The sequence below is a fragment of the Salvia hispanica genome, chromosome 3, assembly GCF_023119035.1.
Source record: "Salvia hispanica cultivar TCC Black 2014 chromosome 3, UniMelb_Shisp_WGS_1.0, whole genome shotgun sequence".
Taxonomy (NCBI): Eukaryota; Viridiplantae; Streptophyta; class Magnoliopsida; order Lamiales; family Lamiaceae; genus Salvia; species Salvia hispanica.
The window spans coordinates 48,278,808-48,304,925 of NC_062967.1; the positions used below are offsets into that span (position 1 = coordinate 48,278,808).

The window sequence follows — 26,118 nt, forward strand, 5'->3', positions numbered from 1 at the left end:
GCCTTTAATACCACTTTGTTGAGTTAGCTTTGTGCAATTTTTTATGTTTACAGAAGCTCAAAATTCAAGTTGATTAAATGACAGTAGCATACAAGCAAATGCAACATCATATTGCCAGAGATAAGGAAAAGTGTGAACAAAATATAACACGTGACTTATTCCTGACTGACTGCATTCTCATCCTTGATCACACAACAGAAAGTAGGGATCAGTCAACTTCCATTTCCTTCCTCTCTCTCTCAGAGTCTTTAGTCGACCATAGCTTAATTGTTCGATCGTGTGAGACGGTTGTAATGTATTGTCCATCTGCCAAGGCATAACAACTCAGTAAATGCCTTATATTTTAACTGTTTGAAAACCATATAAAACTAAATTAGAAACAACAGTCCTCCGGAATAAAACTGACCTGCAACAACATCCAACGACGTAATCTTTGCTTCATGCCCAGATAATGTCTTAACAGGCCGGAAATCTCTCGACGACCAAACCTAACAAGAAAGATCCGAGATAAGGATGGGATAAGTAAAAAGTAACTAAAAAGAAAGCAGGTTGGAGTGAGGCATCTATGAGCGAACCTTAGCAGTCGTATCATATGAAGCTGTAACTAAAAAGTATCCCTCCTGAGGTTCAAATTTGACTTGAGAAAGCAGGTTGGAGTGAGCAGGTATTATATACAAAGATTTTCTCTTCCTCAAATCCCAGATCCTGCAAGTGTTGTCTTCACCGCCAGTAGCCAGATGATACCCATTGGGAGAAAAACTGGCACCAAGAACCTGAAAAGAGAAACATTTAAAAAGTTCTACACACAATTAGGCTAAACACGTAAAGGGAAAAGGAAAGTAATGTCAAAACATAGCAAGCCTTACAGGTTTGACATGGCCTTCCAAAGCAAGAATACTTCGTCCAGATCTCAGGTCCCACACACGAGCAAGAGAATCCAGTCCACAAGAAGCTACTAAGGAGCCATCATGGTGGAAAGATAATCCATAAACACTCCTACTATGACCTTCTTGGAGAAGCAACTCTTCACCGGTCTCTACATCCCATAATCTCCAAGTCTTGTCAAAGCTAGCAGTACCCAAATACTTTCCGGATGGATGGAAGGCTATCCTAGCAAGGCGATCTAAATGGCCCTCAAATGTTCTCAGGGCAGTCCCGTCCACATTCCATAGTCTAGCAGTCCTGTCAGCAGAGGCAGTAGCCAATTGGTAGTTGATTGGAGAGAATGCAACATCAGTAGCTCGTTCAGTATGCCCTTTTAGAGCTGAAACCTTCTTTACTTCTGGCATGCTCCAGACCTTTGCAACTCCACTTAGAGAACTATGAAAGATAACAGGGAAGGAACAAAATCAGTGATCTTGTCATAAGAGACCAAGTTGGGAGAAGATAAATCACAGCATGCAACCACAAGATGCAAATAGAGTACATAATTCGACAAAGTTAAACTATCAATGCATTTTCAGCTACATAAAACAAACTGGAACTCTATAAAAAGGATCTTTTCAAGATGGTCAGAAAAGGATAATACACTGCAGGCTGCAGCAACTTCATGGTAAGTGGAGAAGAATAAACAAAAACCATATATGCCGTTTTTTTGTTTAGCTTTACTATTCGATAAAAAAAGTGTGCATAATACAAAATATAATAAAAAGACATCACACAATAAATGATCACTTCAGCAACTGCTAACAATCAGGAGAACTTGCGTAGCAGTGGGCAAAGTCATGAAGCATGATTAATAAAGAAAACATGTTAAAGCAACTCAACAGGAATTGACTGAGTGAAAGTAGAAATTTACCAGGTGGCAAGCATCTGCCCGTCATGTGAAATTGAGCATCCTGAAAGAGGTCGAACATCACCCATCTCACTGCTTTTTAGCTCTAGATTTGCCGCCTGCTTCAAAGACCAATCTACCTCGGCATCCAGATCTTCATCAGGGTCATCCCTTTTTCTCCTTGCACGATGGAGGCGCAGTGCTGACTTCACAATAGAATACTTTGTAATCTCTCGCCGAGCTTCTAATAGTGATTGAGTACCTTCAGTGAAAAAGGGATACTGAATATCTTCTTCAGGTCCAGAAGGTGCCGCAGTGCTTCCAGCTTCTTCATCCTCATGAGCTTTCATCAGCTTTTCCAACTGGCCTTCAGAATCGAGTTTTGCCATAAGTGCCCGTAGACGATCACGCCTCTCCATCTCCCTTTCTCCAAAGAGAGTTATAGGTTCACCAAGTCGACGAAGCCGAGCTCGGACAGCATTATCATTAGTGGGCACTGCCAAGGCAGCAGTGCGACGCTTCATCAGAAGTTCCTGTACTGCTTTCTCCTGTCTCTCCCTGGCCAGTTTGCTTTCTTCTGAGATCTCGTATTCCAGACCAGCAGCAGTCTGATTCATACCTGACCCTTCCTCGTCAGAATCCGAATCACTAGTTCTTGACTCTCCCTTTGGTACAGGAGGCCTATGAACTGGAGGGCGGGTAGGTATTGGAGCCAATGGTCTTGGTACAGTAGGTATTGGGGCAATAGGAGGTATAACAGTGGTTGGGGCAGTGGGTGCAATTACAGGCTGAACCGCTTGAAGTGACATTGCATCAATAGCAGAATCCATGGGTTCGTCCCCAGCAGGGGAAGTGGAATGTGCAGCTGAGGTAGGGACAGTATTCTCCTCATCTATGTCCATGATTCCTGATTAATGAGAAAACCTCCTTGTATTCCTACACTGAAACGTAAACAAGTGTTATGAACAAGCTGAATTTGTTTCCAATGTTCTAAAAGAGATGAGTTTCACCAAACAAAAGTCACAGGAAAAATGATGGGAGAAGAAACTAAACCACACAATTCCGACTTATATATAACTAAATCTGGTCTAGCATGTAGAAATTTAGAACAGAAAATAGAGGGTACACCAGTATTGGTCTTAAGGATTTTCAATTCAACTGAGCAGCCATAAAAACTCAAAAAAATAACAATAAATCAGAATCGGCAATTAAAAATGTTTTTAAAACCGGACTGGTAAACAAACCGGCACAATTATCATACATATGTTGCGATTGTTCATGACATAGAAATGCCAATATGTCTAAAATTACAAATAAGTTCAAATAAAACGAGAGATTGATATGTGATAATACAAATGCACTATAACAGATAGTAAATTTGATATATTTATAGTAGTAGCAATACCTCGGATTTTCGAATGCAGCGGCAGTCGGGGCCGCGGCGGCAACAACTAGGGAGGGGCGTGAAACCGAGAGAGATATGACACAATGGCGAGAAGGGCGGTGGAGCTACGGGGCGGGCGGAAGGAGCGGCCGGCGGAGGGAGCGGTGGTAGTAGCAGATCCAATTGGGAAGAGAAAGAGGTAGAGAGGGTAATGGGGGCGTCTCTTGTGTGTGTAGAAGTATTAAAATATTTGGGCTTTATTTCAATTTTTTCAGGCTTTTTATGTATTTTCTATAATAAATAATACTCTCTCCGTTCCGCTTTAGCAGTCCCATTAACTTTTCTATCCTCATTTTGTAAAAATGATAAAAAATAGTTAAAATAGAGAAATGGTAAATTAAGAGATAAATTATATAGAGAACAGTCTTATCTACATTATTGTCTCTCTTACTTTATCATTTCTCCACTTTAATTACTTTTTATCATTTTTACAAAAAGAGGACAGAAAAGTCAATGGGACTGCTAAAGCGGGATGGAGGGAGTAATAGTGATATGTACTAATTCATATTTTTTATTTAATTTGGATGCTGGGACTAGGGACGATTAATTAATTTTATATCGGTCAAATTTTAAATAAATTAAGCAATATCCATGGCCAAAAATAATTGTTAATAGAATATCCTCCGTATGCAACAATAATTTGTTTTGTACTGAATGATATAAACTTAGTCAATTTCTCAATTAATATCACACACTAATATTATTTTTGTGATAATAAATGTAATATTAAACTAAAGTACATAAATTAATTATGAAGAGTTTCGAATCGTAACAAAAATTAATTATTATAAAATAATAACTTTTTAGAATAAGATTTAAAGATTGTTGATATTTAAGAATTTATTCTAATTTATTACTACTACGTTTTTATAAAACTTTAAGTAAAAAAAAACTTAATTTATTATAAGTAAATAAAGAATAATATATTAATACTGAAAAAAATTAAAATATCAAACCTAAAATTTCAAAAGTTATCGCTTTATAATTAGAGTGAGATTTGAGTATTTATGCAGTTAGTAGAAGTTAATTATAGTAAGTTTGATATTACTAACTATATTCTGCTAGAGAAGTTACGAACTCTAAATATATACAAATACCAAACCTAAAATTTCAAAAGTAATACGTTTTGAATTATTGTAAATTTTGAATATTTATTTCAGTGTATATATGTAGTTAGTTTCCAATTATTCGAGAACTAATTACATTCTAAGCATCTAAGATAAACTAGTTACATTCTAAGCATCTAAGTCATTAGATTGCTAGAAAAAGAATGTTAAGTTTTCTTAAAGAATTCTACATCTACATCATACTTAGACACTTTAGCATTGAAAATTCCAAGAAAAGTTTTTACTTCTCTGGATGGAATTATCTTGTCTCTAGTCAAGTGTTTTTCGACACTGAATGAGATCAAGAAGAATGAGACAAGTTCTGTAATTGGAAGTCTCATGTATGCTATGATGTGAATTAAGTTAGATATTAGCTTTGCCGTTGGCATAGAAGCTTGATATCATATTAACCATGGCCAAGGACATTGGATTGGTAAAGAATATACTATAATACTTGAAGAAGGCTAAACGGTATGCTCTAGTTTACCAGACATCTATGTTATGTCCTTTAGGTTACATCGACTCGATTTTATTATTGATATGTGATCGAGTTATCCTCTGACTATGTGTTCACGTTAGGAGTTGAAAACTGAGTCTTGAAGGAGTGTGATTACATCACAGGCTCTATCATGATAATTACAAGTGTGGTTTCATAGGAAACTACTAAGGTAGTTGTTCATCTCAGTAACTTTCTAATAGCTTTGACCGTGATTCCGAGTATGCCTATGAGTATTATATTTTATTATGGTTACTCTAGACATGTGTCTAACTCGAGGGAAACACGATCTGATAAAGCTAAGCAATCACATAGAGAGAAAGTATGAAATTAATTAAGGAAAAGTGCGCAGCGTGACATTATGGCTACCAAGATATCATCAGAGAACAACCTGACAGAATTATTCACAAAATGCCTATATGGCAGCATGTTTTACACATGAGGTGAAAAGTATGGTAGTTCGATATATCATGGTCCGAGACCTGCTTAGAGTATAAGTGGGAGAGTTTTGGCAGTGGGTATACTCGAAAGCATGATTTTGAGTATAAGTGGGAGATTGTTAGGATTGGTATACTGAAAAGCATATTTCGAGCATGTTGCACGGATAGAATTGCTTGTATACAATAAATTCTACAATCCACGTTTAACCCAAGGCGAGAAGAAGTAATTTTATCGCATTGATGTTTGCTTGTGCATTTATAAGATGTTTCTCAAACATTTAAATGTATAAGAAGCAAACAAGTCTAATTTTTCTACGTCGTGAACGATGTTCACAGAAGGTGACGCAGTCGGTCCTTTGTAAAAGAGAAATAGAATTTCACAACCTAGATAGGCTTTGGCTACCTATCGTGAAAGGTTGCAGTGTTAGTCCGCATGTTTACTTACCTTAGGAACTAAACGACACTGGTGTGGTATAGCACTGAAGGATCTAACAGTTGAGATAAGTCTTTCTTGCTATTTACCGAAAGACGAGGTCTCGGTGATTGTTATTTCTTAATCATTGTTGACATAACATTGAGCATACGACATTGATTATGCACTACTTTGATTTATCAAATGGTGCGGATTTTTCGCAATCCAAGAATCATGATATCTTGGGTAGTGGTGATCAATGTCTAGAGGTGCTAGTATTGTTATTGCAATGAATCGTGTGCTGGGTGAGTCCGGTTTGATAATATCCTCAAGAGGTGTTCGAAAAAGGTTTTATTATTCAGAAACCCGGCCGGTTGGAATTTATTCCAGAATAATAAATAAAGATTTTGAACTAGACAACTCTTGGAAAAAGATATTAATTAATTAAAGTCAAATAGCAGACTTAAATTAATTAATGGATATTTATACCTTAAACACGGGAAATAATAAATTAAAGAGGTAAAGCCCGGATTACTCGTAATTTGGGATTGGACGGGCAGTCAATATTATTATACTATAGTGGATGATAATAATATTCTGTTTGGACTTATATTAAATTGGGGCTCAATTTAATTAGTAAAAGTCCAACAGGTTTGGCCCAAGTCCAACCTCCATGCATCCCTAATCTGGCCCATCATAGCTCTATATATAAAGGAGATTAGGGAGAAGACAAATTAATTAATTCATTTTAATCGTTCCTCTCTCCAGATTGAACGTGATTTTTTTTAGTTCTCTCTAGAACTGAAATTTTGTCTTCTTCTCTAATTAAGTCCTTTTGATTCTGACAAGCTTTGCCCACCCAATGGTCAGATTCTGAATTCGGGATACAGATTAGAAGATTTGTGGTTGAGTACGAAGATCATCTCGTGGAGAAGGCGCAAGCAATCGACGATTCTTTGGAGAATAATATCGGTAATTCTAAACCGTGAAATCATGAATTAGGGTTCTAATTCCTTAAACATGATTTATTTTGTTCTTGAATGCAATTTGTTTTGTTTAACATGTAGATAATTAATCTCATAATCGGTCAAATAGATCTGTAGATCTTATTTATTTGTATATGCATGTCTTCCGCTGTGCAAGGGGCACCAATCCCTAGCAATTATTATTATTGATAGAAGCTAATTTAGATTGAGATTGACTGTCTTCTTGTGGTCTCTCATTAATTATGAACAACTAGGGTGAGGTATTGATTTGCGGAAGAAGACGACATGGGTTGAACAGTGATGAGGAACTATCTGGCCTAAGAATTGGCTTGGTGAGGTAACATTGTTTGCACCTCCTCAATTATTTCAGTGATTCTAATCTAGACAGTTCTTTCTACTGCCCAATGTAACAGGTTTTTCATAGTGCAGCACTTTATGATTCTCTCACTGTTCGTGAAAATGTCGGGTCACTTTATGATTCTCTCACTGTTCGTGAAAATGTCGGGTCACTGTTAGTACTAATAAATTCCGCCCCTCTGTTTCAAAGCGCTGGATCCGCCACTGGAGGCTGACCAACCTTCGAATGCGCGGCAACGAACTGTGGTGCCGGAGGCGAGCTGGGGAGAGGAGGTGCGTGGCGATTGGGGCCGCTGGAGGTGGAGAAATTGAAGTAGAGAGAGTGAAGGGAGTAGTTTGAATTGGATTAAACAATTTCAGTAGGAGTAGTTTGATTGGGGCCACTGCGATTAAACAATTCCTAAACCCTAACTACAAATAAAGAGTATTTTGAATTGGATTACTATTTCAGTACTTAATCCTGAAATACGTTCTAAAATAAATGCAGCCTCGACCTTATTTTTTCATGATTCATTTTTAAGCCTTCTCTATAATTATCTTCTCAATTCAAGTCATTTGCACTAATAGGAGTACACAATAATTCTACTAGATTATGAGTATCTTTGTAGCACATTCATAAATTTGGATTAAATAAAGAATAGGTAATTCTCAATTCTGACATTCTGTCCATTCACAATTTAAAATCCACTCTAACTTTGGATTTAAAATACTATGAATTAAAACATTACTTTCTAACGGCATATTCCTTGTGTGCATGTGTTGATAAAGAAGTAGAGGGGTTATATTCAGATCAAAGGTCACGAATTTGAATCTATTGTATAGTTATCTTTTCAATTTATATTTATTTGTCAATAAATAAAAATAGCATACTCCTTTGCCGGCTGCCGCAAGTTTCAGTGGGAGCAGATATTATGAGGATTGATATAGTAGTTCAATCTACCTTCTTGTTCATATTTGTACAATTTAAAATCACTCATACAATTTTGACTATTTAAAATTTCAAAATTCTCATACTAATTCTTAAGTTAATTAATCAGATTTTGATACAATGCACTGACAAAGATAGGCAGCCTTTAATACCACATCATATGCTATCCATGTCGATGAAGTCGTCTTATTTCAATATTTCACAAATAATTTTGTAATATAAAACTCGAGCATATAGTTAAAGAAAATGTCAACCATAAACTAAACAAGATGTGAACCTCATAGCAACTGATTTTGACCAACTTTTGCTTACTAGATTCGAATGAAGAAAATATACAAGTATTGAAAAAGATGAGGCATTGATCTTAACATGCTTCATCATCAAAAGTCGACACTTTTTTAATGTAGTACTATGTCATAACCTAACATTACCAAACATTAAAGCAAACACCATGTTTTATAGACAGTAGTATTATTTTTCATGACAGAACCCAGTTCAGCTTCTCTCCTATAACTTCAAGCTAGGATAACTCAGTTCCTCTTCTTCTTCTTTTCTTCCTTCTCGGATGCATTCTTCAACTGCAACAAATCATCCAAGTTTCACAACAAGCAAATGAAAAATAAACCAAGATTAAATCAAACTAATATCATAAATAACACATACCATAATGATAAGAACTCTCACAAACACAGCAACAAAATCAGTGAACAAGGTGAGAGAATGATTCACGTAGTCCAGGTCTCCCATGTGTGCTTTCTCAATTATCTCCTGGGTATCAACCACAATGTACCCCACAAACACCAACAGTCCAAAATACAACTGCAACACAAAAGGGAGCGTGAAGGGAATTAAGACACAATGGATCACAAGCATGAACCTCAGTATCCAACTCCAAATACACAACACAATTCAATACCTCAAATTTGAATAGAGCCATGGAACCACCGAAAATTGAGGATGCAAAGTGCAACCAAAGTAGGATGGAGAGACCAGAAGAAAGCAGACCACCAAGGTACAAGTACTCTCTGCGCCTAGCAAGCATCGCAGCTCCGGAAAAACAACCAAAGGCCAGAGAACAACCAACGAAAGCGCTAACCAAGATGCTGCAAATGATAATTTTGATTACATTAGTATAATGGAAAACCGTGGAAGGTAATAGCTACCTTGTCATCATTAAGCAATTTAAAACTGGAAAAGTAAAGTCTACTTTTCCGAGTTTTTTTAAAATTCATCTTTGTAATTTATTCGTAACCTTAATAAACTATACCTGTACTCTATATTGTTTCAAAATTACTTCGCTTTTTCCTTAATTTTGGTGCAAGACTTTAGAAAAATAACTTATCTAAGTTAAAAATTAAGCATGCTTCTATGGTACCAAAAGAACTTAATATACATGCTTAGTGAGGGACTCAAATTTTACAAAAGGAACTTCATCTTAATTAAATGAAAGCATTGTGACCCCTATTAAAAATTAGAAAGCATAGGGAGCATATATGCATCTTCCATTTGATTAAAACTATATGCAAAGACAAGTGACTTCACAACAAACCATTGTTTTAGAAGAAAGGTTAGGCCGTTAGGGTGAAATGTCAAACATAATGTGGCTTATCTGGAGACTGAGGAGAAGAAGGAGACTTGATCCAGTCAGACATGATGAAGTTGCAGGTGTCAACATTCACAATTCAATAGCCATAACAATCCATATTACAGTTACACAAACACAGTACAGTTCTGCAGTGCTAATGCAGTAACGGAACATGTGGTAAAGCATAAACAATGACAGAAGTAAAGCAGTGACAGAATATAGCAAAAATGTTTGGTATCCAATAACATAGCAGGCATAACTATATCTCCAAACTCAAATGCACAGTTAGAAAATACATACCTTGGGTCAAATTTAATGGCCAGATCTACCAAAGGACCAATTGAGGCTCCTTCAAGGAGCGCTGCTGCCATGAGAAGGGAGACTTTCTTTTGCTGTCAATCATCAAAAGCAAGGATCAGAACCAAAAACCTAAACCAAAATTTTTTGAGCGATGAACAAATGGATAAAGAACTCTATGAAAAAAGGAGACTGTAAAAGGAAGACCTCTTGGTGGAAAGGAGTAGATAGCAGCCAAAAGATGCAGCCCATGCATCCAAGAGAAGTGAGAATACCACCGACATTCCAAAGAATGTGGAGATAAACTCCAACTGCTGATGCCAACAATGCGCAACATAGAGAGAGATACACCTGGAAGAAATTAAGAAATCAAGAAACCCCATAAGCCAAAACACATTTTCTTTTCTACGAACAAATAAGTATAGGTGTTCAACAAACTTTAAGCATAGCTAAGGTAACATTCATCAACAGATACTTTTTCACAATGAGTATTAATCTTCCCATCAGCACAAACTGCAAAAGAACTCGCACGATAAAGGAAGCCTCGAAAACACCATATTTTCTTGGCAACAAAAACTACTAATCAGTGGAGGAAATGAAATTCTTGCAACTACTTCATCCACAGATGAAATAGCACAGCCGTAAACAGTCAAATAATGTATAAGAATGCAATCAACAATGACGAAATTCGACGTTATCTTCAACCATTGAATCTATGAAAAAGGAGAAAAGGAATTAACTGCAACTACCCTAGGTCGATAAACAAAAGCGATTCTAAACAATCCTGATCACCGTCAAAATCACGAGCCTAATTTCCGGAAAAGGGATAAGGAATTCGAAATACACTCAGGTCTCTGCCTAATCACACCATGTACATATACCGAAACACTACGATCATAAAAAGCTCACAACATAACAAATAAAAAATGAACCAATTGAAAAACAAAGAATCGGTTAGAAAAGCAAAACCTGTTTAAGATGCGTTTGAACAAGGGGAGAAATCTGGCGGAAATTCTTGAGTGAGTCGTAATTCCATCGGTTACGTGAGGAAAATTGGGAATCGAAGAAAGAAGAAAATGAATCCATTGATTTTAGGTTTATCTTTGTCGTGACAGAGTAGTGGCTTTCTGATTTGATGAGAGAAATTGTAAGTTTACGTGTATATATACTTCGCGGGAAGGTAACCTCCTGGAAGATGCAGTTTCTTAGGTCGTAAGTCTTTTCTTCATTTCATTTTAATTTTCGAAGTCTTTCTTTATATTTTTTAATCAAGAAGAAAAAATGATGGCACCAATTCTATTCTTTATATGAAGTTTTTAAATTTGTAAGGGCGCTAATGATGCTGAATTATCATAAATAAAGGGAGAAATAAAGTAATACTACGTGATTAGTATATTATTTAGTATTTTCCACAGAAAATTTATGTAACATTTAGTAATACTATGTGATTATTTTCCACAGAAAGTTTATGTAACATTTAATTAATTATGAGGTGAGCTAGCTATTCTAAATTCACCTAGAACTCTCTAGTTGTATTTATTAAATGCTGACGCTTTCTAGATTGCGCTCGAACCTATTGTAATGCCACGCACAATTACCAATCAAAACTAGCCACATCATCCAGTCAACGGTCACTGACGCCTTCTTAAATTTGGTCGAAATAATGAATAAATCTGGGAGTGTATATATACAAATTCCAATGGAATAAACATTTAAGGAATTGCCTTGTTACAACGGACAAAACAAAGAAAAAAGAAAAATACTGTACTACAGAGATAGAAGCTCTACACAAAAAGCAACACCTTTTAGGAATAAAATGTCAAGTAATAACGTACTTGTATTGTAACTAGATTATAATTTTACTATCTGTTAAAAGTTGCATTAATACCTATTGATCCACCACAGCTTCGGCCTGTGCTTGCCTTCGCTGCCTCAGCTTTCTGATTGCCTGATGGCATGGAGCAAAGAAGTCATGTGCTAGAGCTTCATCTGCGGTGATCCTCTGTCGTGGATTCACCATTAAACACTTATCTACGAGATCAAATAGTGAACTTGGTATGGCATCAAAGAAATCCTGTCGTCGTACATTTTGTGCACACCAATCCTGAAGACTCATTGGTGCTGTGTATTTTACATCGAGCAGGTCCTGTTACAGAAAGAGTCGTTTAAGTCTTGAGCTGGTCCTGTTACAGAGAGTCTTACAAGACATTTGTATATTTGTACCGTTGGAAATAATGATTCATGGTTGTGCAGCTTTGCGACTTCCCAGAGAGCTTCACTGCCCCTTAACTTTGCTATCTCTTTTATGTTCCTGTTCATGCAACTGTTAGAATGAAAGTCTGAATGAAGTTAAGATTAAGTTGCTAGTGTCCCGTAGTTCTTACTGCTCTGCATCACCAGTGAAAGGTGTTCTGCCAACCAACAGGTACAGTAAGGTCACTCCAGCGGACCAAATATCAGACTTAGGACCTTGATGTAGAGATCTGAATAATACCTAGAAAGCATGATGGTCATTTAGCTTCCAGCGGAGAGCAAGGCTACATACCCCTATACTAAGTGGTGTTATCTTGCTCCAAGACAAACTTCTCTGATTTATGATCACTAAATGCACTTGCATATATTTTCTTGTTGCAAAATCAAGAAATACTCTGGACCTCATGTGATTGAAGAGAAATCATAGGCTTATTAGCCACCATGATATTTTAAAGTAACTTCTTAATATGTGAATTCACAGATTTGGCCATGTAGTGATGCAATAAAATCATAAAACAACCATGTTTTAAAAGCAGCTTTTATCTTCATATGATAAGAGTTCAAAGGGAAATATGTGCAAAGCTAAAAGATCTGCGGCTTTAGTTAGTTCCTGTTGAAGGTTTATTCACATATTCTAGAGCTTAACAGCATAACAATTCAGCTGAACTAACCCAATTCAACTCACTGGCAAGAAAGAGTAACATCAGTTCATATGAGACTGTGCTTTAAACTTAAATGAGCTACTACCATACTAATTGATTTAAATTCTTGTAAAAAGATGGCTCCTGAAATAAAGGAAATGAAAGAAATGAATCTGATTCTGGGTTGATTAAGAAGTTGGCACCAGCAGTGGGCATAAGAGAGAGGATAGACAAAACTGAAGAAATATGAGATTGTAACTGTTGGCTGTAAGCCTGTTATTAAAGGAATGCATGAATCAGTGAAGGCTTTGTCTGAACTTCAAAATATAAGAATGAAAACTTACTAATACAGCATAAGCTTTAAATTACAGTATTTTAAGTTTAAACACCTCAAACTGAACTTAAATCAGCTAAAGAACTTCTTAACTCAGACCTGCTTTTACTTTTTCACTTAACTATTTCTTACTAGCATCCAACTCTCTAAACACTGGTCTTAGCTTATTAAAGAAGTAGGGGCAGCTTAAACTAACCCTAAGGTTTGGTATGTTTTTAAAAGATAGTACCTTTAAACATTTCCCCAGACAAAGACAGTGGATGCATAAGCAAAATAAAGACACAGGGAAGTGTTTTTGAAGTAACTAAAGTAAGCTTCATTTTACCACCCAATTGGGAAAGTAAAGAGTGAAATAATAAAGAAAAAAGTTCAAGCAACTTACTTCTGGAGCCTTAAAGCCTTTAGTTCCAGCACAGGGACCCTCTCTGGTCGGCTTCCCATCTCCTATAAATAATAGTATTGAATAACTATCAATTGAGGCCATCAGTTTAAAAGCTCTGATATTTCAACTAATGAAGCCAACCAACAATACATGTATTAGTAAATAAAGGGGCAGAGAACCTTTGGTTTTAAGTAATCCAGCCCCACAAATGGCATTTCCATTAGCATGCAGTGGCATTGGAGTGACATACAAAAGTTTTCTACCTACATCCCCGGCAGGTGCAGCAACTCTTTTTCTCTTTGATTTGGGAGCATCGACAGATCCATGATTTCCACCCTGCACGGCTTTCCGAACAAGGTTTAACAGCTCCGTCCTTTTAGTATAATGGCATGGTAATGGTTCTCTCAACCTTTCTCCAGACACAGTTCTAGTGCTTGTTGCATCCTTGGCAGAAGTTATCCCAGAACCATCAGCACCCTGACTTTTAATGAGATTCCAGCTGCTAGCTTCAGTGATAACCTTTGCTTTGTCAACCTTCCTTTTCAGGTTCCCGGGAGGTAAAAGGGATCTACAGACTTTTCCAACATTTTTGTTTACTCTGTTTATGCATGTCGTATCTATCACAGGCGACAAAGAATTTGTCAGCCCAAAACTGGCAGGATCATCCAAATTTTGACCAAATTTGGAATTATCTGAACAAGATAGGAAAAATGCAGTTTAGTCTTATATGAGGAATGGAAAATTCAAATGTCTTATAGGTCCACCAGCTAGTCTTCAATTAAAAACTAGATTAATGAATTTGAACCTTCAGCAAATTACTGAAAAAATATTACCTTTCATCAGGTCCTCTACACTTGACATGTTAATAAAAGTATAAACCAAGTTGATTGCATAAGAATAAAACTTACCGACTGTCCCATACTTTTTGCGCATATCCTGTTGATCATATAATAAAAAATTATTAAAGGTGATAAATCAGGTTAAGTGCTTCAAATTGGTTGAACACATGACACAGAAGTTGGATAGAGAGAGGAGAGGACAATAAAACTTCAGGAGCAGTGACTCACCAATGCAAGATTGAAATCAATCAGGTAACCCTTGTTGTCCTTGCAGGAGTAAAGAAAATTTCCAGGTTTAACATCTCTGTGAACAATTCCCTGTAAGCACAAGAACGGCCAAAATTTATTTTCATTTTTGTCCTTCCAAGAAGAATCCAATTGTGCACATAATGATACATGCATCTTCACATATTTCCTGACCTGCCTATGTAGACCAGCAAGGGCTTTGAACAGACAATAACCATACCACTGTAAGTCGGCAACATTCATTTCTCTTTTTAAGATCTGCAGGTTGAGATAATGTTACAAGAGAACAAGGTTTTTTAGAAGAAGGATTAAAGTGGTGACGAATACCTCAGGTCTATCATGCCGAACATGCTGTAAAACAAGACAATCAGCACTCGTACTCTTAAATGAACCTTCATACTTTATCACAAAGTTTTTCCCCCTGTCATTAAGTATAATACACAAATCACTGCCACTGCCAAAATAAATTTCAGAAGACCCTGGATATGCTAAGAATTAAATATATTACAAATAATGTGTACCCCAATCTCTCTAGCATTTTTATCTCATTATTCACGTAGTGTTTATTGGCGTTGACATGAGGGCCTGGAAAACCATAGTAAACAAAAGTTAGTCGCCAAACATGTATCCAGCTGTGAAAGTTTAATATTCATTGTTCAAGACCACTCATTAAAAGCAAAGCTGCTTTAATACATATTTCAACACCACAAGAGCAATACACTAATAATAACTTCTTACCCTCTTAAGTATTTTTCTACTTCATCTTACATTCTTACTATACTAGAGTAGAGGCGCATAAAAGATTATGCCTTACAAATGGGGCTCATATTAATCACTGAATTCATATCAACAAGGCAAAGCTTTGCTGGGGAAGAATCACCAACAAGTGTTTAAGCTTTTGCACTATCTAGCAGTCAAGCAAAATTTTACCATTATCTAGAATATTTAGTTTTGCATGACTACACTTGAAAAAATTCTTTAATAGCCCAATAAGAGCAGTAAGTAGGCTCCACAACATTAGAAACTACACACAATAAGACGCAAGATGTGCGATTTTAACAGAAAAAGTAAATGACTAGATATAGAAAATAATAGAGAAGGCGACAACGAGATGGTAAGTTCCTACATTTGATGGCAAATATTACTCCATCAGCTTTCCTTCTTGCCCGGTAAACTGTACCATAACCTCCTGCGAAAAATAAGAGAAAGATTTCGATCTATAACACATGAAAAATGTGGGCAGGTGGGTAATAGTCAAATGATACCTGAACCCTCTTCTTGTTCCACAATAAATGACTTAAATTCCGGAAAAGATACTTGCTCAGAATCCTGCAAAGCATGCATATATCTTAATTCTTCTGAAGCATACATATATGGGTGCAAATATACATCCACACTGGTCAGACCATAAAGCTTACATTGGATATGGAGGAAGGCTTTTCCCTATTCTCAACTGATGCATCCCTCTTATCTTTAGCATTTAGAATCTGGTCAGAGTCTATCTTTTTCGTTTGCTGTGTAGAAACTGTGTTTTTATCTCTTTTACATTGCTCTTGGCCTTTATCAGTAAGGCGCTTGTGATTCTCTGTGGTTGGGCAGATAGTTTTTCTCCTATTAGGATTGAGAGCAGAGGAATGCTTGTTGGAACGATTCGGAGTGTCTCTCTGGCTTTGTAGATGACCTGCCGTTCCTGGTCTGCTGGAAATGTGATCCTTATTATTGGATTTAGGCACTGCCTTTTCAGGGTTATGGGTTTTATCTAATGGCTGATGCTCCATATGTCCTATGCAACTACCAGAATCATGTACAAATACTTCCTTTTTTTTCTCAGCACCACTTTCAGTCAACGAATCACAACCTTGATTAACAGCATCAGTTCTTGGTGTTACTGTCATCTGCTCATCTATTTCTAACTTATATGATGCAGGATCTACTATACCAATTCCACTCCCTTCTTCGAAATTACTACTCAATGGATGTGATAGCTTGTCGGGATAAGGAATGGAATTTGATAATTCTTGTGCCATTATTTGGTGTCTATGTGGAACACTACCTAGATCTTGAAAATAAGGCTTAGAACTCGTTCTATGTAAATAGCTAAGCCTCAGCTTTTTCGGAATTTCATCTGCTTTAAATTCAAAGTCTCTATGCGCTACAGGTATAAACATGTCTCTTTTAAGTTTCCAGCAGTCAGAAGCTGAGAGTGATGGGAGGCTTGATAATGTCTCAGTACCCTGCGAAGTGATGCAGTAAAATGTCATTGAATATCAATGAAAGGTTCCAGCAGGCAAATACCAATGATAGATCAAGCCAATTATGAGATGCAAGCTGTATGTGCTGAATTTCAAGTGGAAAATTTGAGAGGACGATGAAAAAGAACCTTCAAATGGAACTTTTAAGTAATGGGCAATCCATAAAACAGCCTTGAGGAATAAATTATTTACAAACCCCAAAGTTCCCTCAAATAACAAATAATTCCATTGCTATCCTCAAATATGATTGTCATTGACTATTGAAATTATGAATCATTTGATTCATTCTATCTAAAACCTATTACCCACGTTGCACATGTAACCTTTACCCAACTTAAGCATTACCAAAAGTGCCAGACCAAATAAACAAATTCCCATTATTCAGAATTATCGGCTCGAACTTACTTGAGTGATGACATTCTGAAATTTGTGGGGAATTGTAATCGCCATCTGGTTTGAGCTCTTTTTATCTGTCATATATAAGATCATACGCTCTTTTAGATGAAAACAAAGTGAAACACAAAATCGAAAACAATGCAGCTCATTTCAACCACAAGGAACGCTGAAAAAATAAAAGAGAGATAATGTGTACCATCTAAATCCAGGTAGAACCTCTTCTTTTTCATAGTCACAAATTCCTCATTCTCCCCTACGATCCTCTTCCTTTTTCTACAATACGTCCTCATGAGGGCACTTGACCTAACATTTGCCAACAAACGCGGCACAAATTGTGGCAAATCCAAGTATCTCGAAATCAAATCTGAATTGGACAAGAAATCGACGAGAGTGGCAACTCCGATTTGCGAGAAAGTGACTAGGTCATCATCCGCTAGAGAGATAGGAGAGTCAGGAATTGAGCAGAGGAAGCGTATGAAATCTGGAGTGGAACGGAAAGCCAGCTCTGATGGATGGACGGGGCGGCCCCGGGCGAGCAAAAGGCCGAGAGACTGCCACGCGGCGGCGGCGACGGCGTCAGTGCTGAGCGGGTGGGCCTCCATCAGTTGCCAGATCGGGGAAGGTTCACAGACTATAAAATACACCTGAAATGAAAGGTAGAGAGCAAAAATGGTTTCGAGGGAATCGGCACAAGGGTTTGGGTTTGGGATGAGTGGGCGGGAAATTGAGCGTTTTGGGTCAACTTATACACAAATTAAAATCAGGCTTTCCCGCCATCCTTTTCAATGAACTCTCTCTAAAGAATAAATTTTGTCCACATAAAACAGGTCTAATTACTTGAGATTTATTTCGTAATTATCTAAAAAAGCAATGAGTTATACAATATCCAATGATGATTATTGGCGTTTGAGTGTTTCTTCACCAAATATTTCCTTCATAAACGGTTGAGCATATCACCTTGGGGAGTGCTATTATTGTTTGCGAAAAAGAAATATGAAACATTGAAATTGTATAATCAATTACCTTCAAGTGAACAAAATTACTACAAAAAATATATACAAATTGCCGAAAATTAATGGTTCATTTGATCAATTGAAGGGAGCAAGCATACTTTCGAATGTTGTTCTTCCGTCATGTTGCTACCACCTACTAGTTGATTGTTAAAAATGTTCATGTTCTTCAAACAACTTTTAGGACTCAGTAATGACCATTATGAATTCAAAGTTGTGCCTTTTGGGTTGAGGAATGACCCAACTACTTTTATGAATTTGATGAATCAAGTTTTTCAATCTTACATATATTGATCATTGTAATAATGTTTATTGATGATATACTTGTCTATTTTAAATTCAATGATGGTCATAAACAATATTTAAGGACAATCATGCAGTTTTTTAAGAGAAAAAGCAGAGTTGCACGCAAAGTTTTGCGAATGTGACACCACTTATTCAATTTTAATTCATTAAGTAAAGAGTGTAACAACGTGAATTGTTATCACAAAACACACGATCTGCGAGAAATGCGAAGTAATTTGTCCTTGACATATGGCACACAGATTGTGTAATTAATTTAATCCGCCACATTATCCATGTAAAAAAGTAACATCACAAATTGATGGGATTAAATTACTGGTATTTTCAAATTCCAATCTCATTCAACATTCTATAAGCTACATTGAGGCTTTGAAGTGCATAATTAAAAATTCATACTCCATTTTGGAGAGAGTAATAAAATTAAAGAATTCCAACAACAAAAGCAAGATTGATCGGATTGGCTATCAAACATTTTTCACCGAGAAATTTCTTGGATAGTTTGTAACTGTAATACTCCCTCCGTCCCAAAAAATTGAGTAATATTCTTTTTTAGTCCGTCTTAACAAAGTTGAGTCATTTTTATTTTTAACAAAAGACAAAATATATAATCCTTTATTTTTATTCCATCATTTACTTTACTCTCTCTTATCTTTCCTATTTATTTAATATAAATTCTTAACCTCAATGCCCAAAAGTTTTATCTCAACTTTTATGGGACGGATGGAGTACTAGGTTTTTATAAACTTTTTCTAGATATTGAATTTTTTATCTATTTTTTTACTACCAATAAAATATGGAGTATATATGGTACGACAAAAACGGAATGATATTCCAATCTAAACACCTTACTGAAAAAGGGAAAATATCCAATATATGAATTTGGAGGGACACATTTATTTTTCACCATCCGATTAAATTGGAAAATAAAAATGAGACTTTAGATTGTAGATGTTGCAAAATGGAAAAATGAGACATTACCTTATGGACATAGGATGTATTAAATAAGAATTAATGTAAGGACAAACAAATATGAAACTTATTACAATGCAGGTGCGTATTAAGAATGAAAGAGATGCCGCCGTGAAACAATTGCAAGAACTACAAAAAGAAGTGGTTAGTACTTCACTTAACTTATTCTTTTCCATTATATATGTCATAAACTCATAATAATAATCCATTATGAGATAAGTTTTTTTTTAATGCTAAATCTTAAGGTTTTTCTTACTACAAAAGTAGCCCCAGCTTTACCTCATTAGCTTGAATTTACTATAGCCTAAACTTATCTCCATACATACTTCATTTTATATCCCAAGTTATATTTTGGCAAACAATGAAACACATGATTATAGAAAATATATATACATTCTCCTCGATATGAATCGACAACTCACAAATTACACACTGAAATAAATTATTCTACCTAGATACTGTATCAAATTTAAATTTACATCTAATTGAAACAATCCGTAAATAAAGATTTGCCAAAAACGAGAAAATAAAATAGGCCTTGAATTCAACTCTAATAGTACTAGTATATTAAAAGTTCAACGTTTGATATTAAAATTGAGTTGGTAGTTCACAATACAAATCAATTCACAATATTCATGTTTGTTTAATGAAAATATAGGAAGCGGAGTATAAATTATCAGCTTTGTACTAAAACTCTTTAATACCAAATGAGATTTCTATCTAAAAAGGTCTATAACTTGTAAATGAGACTTTTCTTCTTAATAACAATTGAGACATTTGAATGATATCTAAAGAATAATATATAAATGGGACTTTCCTTAATTGATAATTAGTTGTTTGATATGTAGGAAATGTATAAAAGGAGAAGGAATCGTAAAAACAGTTATGGGCTATCCGTCAAATTTACACTTCTTGTTGGGCTCATCGGGATGGCAATGGGCTTCATTCTCAACTTCTTGTTATCCGATGATATTTACCATAATTAAATGTTTGTACAAGTACTATACTTTCCTAATCACCATTTTAACAAATTTCATTTTTCAATTTTCTTCTACACATGTATTCTTCGTTTATGATGAAATTGTTGAATACAAGGATGACATGAGAGAAGAGAAGCTGGATCAATCAGTTATTAGAACTACAAGTTTTTTTGTTTTCATTCACATAAATTTGCAATCATAATTTTACAGCTTTATTACACGAATAGACAATCATGCACATGCACGATCTGCCACCCATATATCTTCCGAGAATCAACTCAAGCTTCCAATAAATTGATTTTTTTTCCCGATATGTGTAGTAGATGCACCAAAATGCTCAATAAGCATAGAGTTATAAAACAAAGAAAATAAAACAAAGCAACTTAGAGCACTACGCACACCAAACTTATAAAAGATCGAAGACAAATAAACAACTGTTAATCTAACCTTATACAAGCACAAACATGACAACCATAAGAAGCTTTGAATTAACTAGACTATACTAAAATGTAAAAGTATACTTTAATTGCAAGAGAGAAGACCAAAGATTGAAGATAATTTAGACTTAGTCAATGACTATGTGCTCTCAAATTGTGGATGATGAATAGCGACAAAAATTAGTATTTATTTAATTAGGTATTAACTAAATTTTTTAGTAGGACATGATTATATTTCTTTCTGTTTTTTTATTTTTTTTTCTAAAATTAAACTTTTACTTGTGTGCGTATAAAGGTCACACCAGTATGAGCAAATATTAGAGTTTATTATCAATAAAATGTGGCTTTTAACTCTTCTTTGAGTATGGTGCCCGGAGTTCGATTTATCGACTTATCAAACGGTTAATCGCATTGTTTGTGGCATCATTCTACTATCCATGACTTATAAAATGGTTCATCACCTTGTTTGCGGCGTCAGTGATTCATTCATTCTATTAAGTTCTATTGGTGTCTTTTTTCGCTTTCTGGTTTTATTCTAAATCTAGAATTAGTGTTCGTTCATATTCAATCATCAATAGATTATGAAATCATTATTTTAATTAATCTTCAATTCAGCACTATAAAAAAAATCTAGATGCATTTATTTCTGTAGTTCACTTAAATTTTTAGGAAATTTAAGAAAAAAATTACTACTTTTTTAAAATTAAAAAATGTATTTCATATAGATAATTAATGCTATCTAATTAGGGTGGCTAATTTTAGACACAATACGAAAATTCGACAAAAACAGTGCAAAGTTAATGAGTTTGGATCATGAGTTCGTGACCTTATAGGCTTAATTTGATAAGAATCCGAATAATTTCGTGTTGGATTCGAGTTGGATTGATTTCAGATAACCTGCTAAAAATAATTTAACTTATATTTTTGTTTAGAAAAATGTTTTGGAGACATAATGTCTAAGACATAATGAGGTTAAAGTAGTAATTTTATTTTACATTTAATTTTAAATTAAATTTAAATTTTGTATATGTACTTTGTTGCCCCTGCATTTATATATGGAAGTAGTAATTAAGATCTTGATAAGGTTAATCTGATTATTTGTAAAATATAGAGTTCTTAACTAAATTTACTATGTCAAGAAAAATTAAGTTATATTTCAAAATATAAATAGCTTTAAATTATTATTTTTTTACATCATTGTTAATGCTGGAATTTGACCATAATTAATATTTACTTTTCTTTATTAAATATTGAAATTTTACTATATCATGTAGCAACAAATTTGGAGTATGCAATTTTGATTTTAAAATTATTTGAGATGCAGTTTTGATTTTAATACTAATTGAGTACGTAATTTTGATTTTAAAATTTTAATATTAATTCTTTACATTTCATTTTTACTATTATTTCTGGAATTACAACTCAACAAAAAAAAAATCACATGTTCATAACTAATACTCCTATATTTAACATTTTAAAGCTATATATTTAAAATCTTCTCATTTTCTTATATTAAAATTACTAACTAAAAAAGGATATTATTAATGGAGCTTACGATTCTTAATTTTCTTAATTCTTAATATAATTAGTTGATGTACGATATATTAAATAATCTAAAATGAGAAAAGTTGATTCATCAAATTATTTTCGTATTAAAAAATACAATAATTTTTTATTTTTGAAACATTATAATGTTAATTTTCTAAGCATAATTTTATAGAGTCGAAGTCTAACTAGTACTTGTCAATCAAAATATAAAAAGAATATTACATGTGATAGAAGTTAAGAAAATCAATTCAAAAATACAAAAGGTACGCAAATAAATGATTCATCATAATAACTACTGCTATTATTTAATCATACAATTCAAATTTGAATAAAAAATTTAACAAAAAAAATAAAATAAAATAAACCGGCTATGAAAGGGTAACATAAAAAAAAAGAAAATAACTCATAATTAAATTATCAACTGGTTAGATAAAAATTTATTTAAAAAAATAATAATATATGAAGTTATCAAATTATTTTATTATTAAATAATAATTTAATATGCATTATAATAACTAATTTATAATCTAATTTTATGATTTTTAAATAAATAATATAGTATAAAAATTAACATGAAAAAAATGACATGTAAACATATAAAAAGTTTTGAGCATGATTGTAGCTTATCTCTAATCAAATCAATAAATATGCATTTAGATAAAGATATTTAATTTGATTTAATATTCCTTAATTAGATTTGTATCCATTTAATATGATATTGGATAAAGTAGTCATTATAAAAAATATATCTATATCAAAATACCATAAGAATACTATGTTTTGGAGACATTATATCTCTAAATCACTACTTTTTAGTTTATTCTCTAGATTCATTACTAAATTGTAACAATTTGAAGAATACATAAATTTATACAAAATGTGATGGAAGTCAGGAATTTAAATAGTAATCAAGTACTAATAAAATATAGTTAGGAATTAGTGCGTTAGATTCATATGAAATAGTAGTACTAATGTTTTAGAAGAATAAAAATAAAGTGAATTAAGAAACAGAAAAAGAATTTCGAAATGGGAATCGAGACCGTATCAAACACACACGCATCACTCTTCGCCGGCGAGTCGGAGACCACCGCGCCTTCGACGACCACCACTCGTCACTCTCTCGGTATTTCGGCCTCTCTCTGCACAGACACACATAGGACAGCCTCTCTCTCTCTGCGTTGTGTCTGTCCGGCCGTTTCCGCCGCCACCGTCGTCGGACTTCGGCGACTTTCCCTCATGTAAGTAACCTCCCTACCTCTTATAATTCAAAGTAAACATTCATGATTTCCCCCAATTCAAATTTTAACAAATTAAGTGCAAATTATGCAAGTAACCTCCCTACATATTTATTTTCAATTCTGGATTAAAAGTAAAGCTAGGGTTTAGATTCATGCTTTCCCCCAATCCAACATTGTCTCGAGTTAAAATTTAACACAGGATTGTGATTATTGAGTTACTGGATTTTCTTTATCTGTTCTTTAATTGTTTTGATTTTGTGGATGTAGGTTCGGACTGAAGTTCAAATTTAGAGCGAGGGAAGACCACAAGGATGAGTGAAATTGGTGCAGGATCTGATCCTCCTTCTCCTTCTCTCTCAGTGGCATCATCGAAAAGCAGTGGCAACACTGGATTTGATGCTAATCGGATTGCAGAAGTGAAAGCATGGCTCATTTCTCAATTCGACGCAGTTGGAAAAGACGTACCTGATTTCGAGTACACTCCTCGGAGCATTGCTCACTTGCACAATATTGCCACCCTCTCCCAGGCCAAGACTCAGGCTGCCACCATTGTGGCAAATGATTTTCGTCTCAAAGCTGCAGAATATCGTTCACAAGGTGGTCTAACTTATATTTCTGTCTGCTACATGCCTTGGCTTGCTTGTATGTTACTAATGCATATGGATTTCCACATCCGCAACTCATTTTTCAATGTGAAAACAATAACTAGCTGTTAACATCATTATGTTTGTTATGTATGAACCTCATTGTTTTTGTGTTGTGTCTTGTTCACCTTATATTACTGCAGCTGCTAGGATAAGAGAGATACTAGAGCATGTTGGATTGGTGCAAGAGAGTTTACCGTCAAATGTGTTATCATCTTCCCAAGTTCTTGCTAGTGTAGCTAATCTGTTGAATATTAGGGATACTGAATTAAGTAGGTGGGTATTCAAACTTAAGGTTATACTCAGAATATTATAAGGAGCTACCAACTTACAAGGAAAAATGCTTTAGTTTTCTTGTAGCAATGGCAGATCAATCTCTGAGAAAAACAGCAGTAGAAGACAAGAGAGCTAAAGTTCAACAGGAGCCCAAAGAACTTCTTGACTATACTAGGAAGGCAATTGCACGATTGACATACCTGAAAAGGTGGATCTGCAAGTTCTTTTCTTTCCCTGATTTGCATGTCAAACCTTGTTTCTCCTCTTTCTAAATATACCATTTCATTTCAGAACACTCACACAATTAGAAGATGATATACCTCCTTGTGAAGCTCAAATGGAACACTGGAAGACGAACTTGACTATAATGGAATCAAAAGAGAGACAGTATCTGCAACAGTATTCTAATTATAAGGTATGGTAATGTTAGGTCTCTTTCGAATGGGTTTGAATCTTTCGATGTTGTTGTTATCAGTGTCATGTGTTCTCAAGATATGTATATATACCAAGCTCGTGAAAAGAACAAGAATTGTGAACTTCAGTTCCAAGTCTTAACATAATTTTCCCAGGCAATGCTCAATCGCGTGGGCTATAGCCCAGATATTAGTCATGGCGTGTTGGTAGAAATGGCTGAGCACAGGAAGGATTTGGAGAAGAAAACAAAACCAATCCTTGAGACATTGAGAAGTTACCAAGACTTGCCTCCTGTAGTTTCCTTTTCCCTCTAGTTATAGTTTCTTCCCTCCATAACTATAGCTATTATAGATTGATTTTGGGACTCTGATTTCATCCAGGACAAGGCTCTGGCTGCATTGGCAATTGAGGATAAGAAGAGGCAGTATGCAGCTGCTGAGAAGTATCTTGAAGATGTGTTGCAGTCTGCTCTCGCTTCTTCTGAGTGATGACTGATTAAGGCTGAGTTTCTCTCTTTTGTGCATTCTTTGTAGAATTGTTTGTGTACTTTTATGATATTTCTTGACGGTTTGAAGTATATATTGTTCAAATTATATGAACACTTTAGTATTTCGTGTATAGGCAGAAGTCTGGAACATGGATAGCCCATGAATTCGATAGAATATCTGTAAAACAAACATTTCTTGCTAATTTCGAAGTTTGACTCATTATGAAGTTAATGCATTGAAGAAAATGGACCATACGGCAGAGAATATAGTACAGCTTTCCAACTTAGACAGTCTAACATGTGTATTGAGTTCTGTGTAAATCAGGCAATAAACGTACTATTAATGAATCATACATATTGAATACTGTGGAAAATTTTTCTTGAGAATGAAAAACCGATACATCCTTTGATATATGTGATAATGAAGTGCAAAAATAAATCTATAAATATTGAAGAAGGAATGCATAATTATGCAAAACTTGGATTCAGATCCTGGACATTATGTGAGATTTTCTCAATTGGCAACTCATCTAGTTAAAGAATTTTGGGTACATCGTCAAAATTATTTAGGACTAAGAAACCTTTTATCATCCCATGATGGAAAATTTCCAAATTCATTTACAAATGTGGATGCCTCCAATGCA

The 26,118-nt window shown here is 34.8% G+C and overlaps 4 protein-coding genes across 6 annotated transcripts; 1 reads left to right on the forward strand and 3 right to left on the reverse strand.

The window, feature by feature from the left end:
- Window positions 1-89: 89 nt before the first annotated feature.
- LOC125214462 (U4/U6 small nuclear ribonucleoprotein PRP4-like protein) lies at window positions 90-3,385 on the reverse strand. Its single transcript, XM_048115499.1, has 6 exons — window positions 3,180-3,385; window positions 1,799-2,715; window positions 867-1,320; window positions 576-773; window positions 407-488; window positions 90-306 (listed from the first exon to the last, which is right to left on the reverse strand). Exons 2-6 carry the CDS (start codon window positions 2,674-2,676, stop codon window positions 209-211), a joined length of 1,710 nt encoding a protein of 569 aa, XP_047971456.1. The 5' UTR covers window positions 2,677-2,715; window positions 3,180-3,385; the 3' UTR covers window positions 90-208.
- A 4,830-nt stretch (window positions 3,386-8,215) lies between these two features.
- On the reverse strand, window positions 8,216-10,978 carry LOC125216287 (bax inhibitor 1-like). The gene is made up of 6 exons (XM_048117960.1): window positions 10,795-10,978; window positions 10,033-10,176; window positions 9,829-9,920; window positions 8,860-9,046; window positions 8,607-8,762; window positions 8,216-8,521 (listed from the first exon to the last, which is right to left on the reverse strand). Exons 1-6 carry the CDS (start codon window positions 10,909-10,911, stop codon window positions 8,474-8,476), a joined length of 744 nt encoding a protein of 247 aa, XP_047973917.1. The 5' UTR covers window positions 10,912-10,978; the 3' UTR covers window positions 8,216-8,473.
- A 476-nt stretch (window positions 10,979-11,454) lies between these two features.
- On the reverse strand, window positions 11,455-17,818 carry LOC125212131. 2 transcript variants are annotated; one of them, XM_048112209.1, is made up of 15 exons: window positions 17,365-17,818; window positions 17,178-17,242; window positions 15,939-16,754; window positions 15,786-15,849; window positions 15,647-15,709; window positions 15,042-15,105; window positions 14,848-14,941; window positions 14,695-14,778; window positions 14,503-14,592; window positions 14,344-14,371; window positions 13,615-14,052; window positions 13,436-13,497; window positions 12,210-12,319; window positions 12,049-12,136; window positions 11,455-11,971 (listed from the first exon to the last, which is right to left on the reverse strand). In XM_048112209.1, the coding sequence occupies exons 1-15, from the start codon at window positions 17,768-17,770 to the stop codon at window positions 11,714-11,716; spliced, it is 2,730 nt and encodes a 909-aa protein (XP_047968166.1). In that variant the 5' UTR covers window positions 17,771-17,818; the 3' UTR covers window positions 11,455-11,713. The 2 variants fall into 2 exon arrangements, with proteins under 2 accessions (XP_047968166.1, XP_047968165.1); XM_048112208.1 differs by having other exon boundaries at window positions 13,615-14,127.
- Window positions 17,819-23,422: 5,604 nt separating this feature from the next.
- LOC125212401 (AUGMIN subunit 1-like) lies at window positions 23,423-25,586 on the forward strand. 2 transcript variants are annotated; one of them, XM_048112567.1, is made up of 7 exons: window positions 23,423-23,653; window positions 23,921-24,250; window positions 24,441-24,573; window positions 24,647-24,781; window positions 24,865-24,988; window positions 25,143-25,280; window positions 25,368-25,586. In XM_048112567.1, the coding sequence occupies exons 2-7, from the start codon at window positions 23,965-23,967 to the stop codon at window positions 25,473-25,475; spliced, it is 924 nt and encodes a 307-aa protein (XP_047968524.1). In that variant the 5' UTR covers window positions 23,423-23,653; window positions 23,921-23,964; the 3' UTR covers window positions 25,476-25,586. The 2 variants fall into 2 exon arrangements, with proteins under 2 accessions (XP_047968524.1, XP_047968525.1); XM_048112568.1 differs by lacking the exons at window positions 23,423-23,653; window positions 24,441-24,573 and having other exon boundaries at window positions 24,147-24,250.
- The last annotated feature ends 532 nt before the right edge of the window (window positions 25,587-26,118 follow it).

Bases quoted from the DNA above. Each gene is read 5' to 3' on its own strand.
- LOC125212401 (XM_048112567.1), top strand. From the start codon at position 23,965: ATGAGTGAAATTGGTGCAGGATCTGATCCTCCTTCTCCTTCTCTCTCA. The intron at 24,782-24,864 runs GTGGATCTGCAA...ATTTCATTTCAG, and splicing joins CGATTGACATACCTGAAAAG to AACACTCACACAATTAGAAG. The intron at 25,281-25,367 runs GTAGTTTCCTTT...GATTTCATCCAG, and splicing joins GTTACCAAGACTTGCCTCCT to GACAAGGCTCTGGCTGCATT.
- LOC125216287 (XM_048117960.1), bottom strand. From the start codon at position 10,911: ATGGATTCATTTTCTTCTTTCTTCGATTCCCAATTTTCCTCACGTAAC. The intron at 9,047-9,828 runs GTATGTATTTTC...TATCATTTGCAG, and splicing joins GCCATTAAATTTGACCCAAG to CATCTTGGTTAGCGCTTTCG. The intron at 8,763-8,859 runs GTATTGAATTGT...TTTGTGTTGCAG, and splicing joins TGGCTCTATTCAAATTTGAG to TTGTATTTTGGACTGTTGGT.
- LOC125214462 (XM_048115499.1), bottom strand. From the start codon at position 2,676: ATGGACATAGATGAGGAGAATACTGTCCCTACCTCAGCTGCACATTCC. The intron at 1,321-1,798 runs GTAAATTTCTAC...TATCTTTCATAG, and splicing joins GGGCAGATGCTTGCCACCTG to TTCTCTAAGTGGAGTTGCAA. The intron at 307-406 runs GTCAGTTTTATT...ATGCCTTGGCAG, and splicing joins GTCGTTGGATGTTGTTGCAG to ATGGACAATACATTACAACC.
- LOC125212131 (XM_048112208.1), bottom strand. From the start codon at position 17,770: ATGGAGGCCCACCCGCTCAGCACTGACGCCGTCGCCGCCGCCGCGTGG. The intron at 15,850-15,938 runs GTAAGCTTTATG...CATGCTTTGCAG, and splicing joins AGCCTTCCTCCATATCCAAT to GATTCTGAGCAAGTATCTTT. The intron at 14,372-14,502 runs GTGAGTCACTGC...TATGATCAACAG, and splicing joins TTGATTTCAATCTTGCATTG to GATATGCGCAAAAAGTATGG.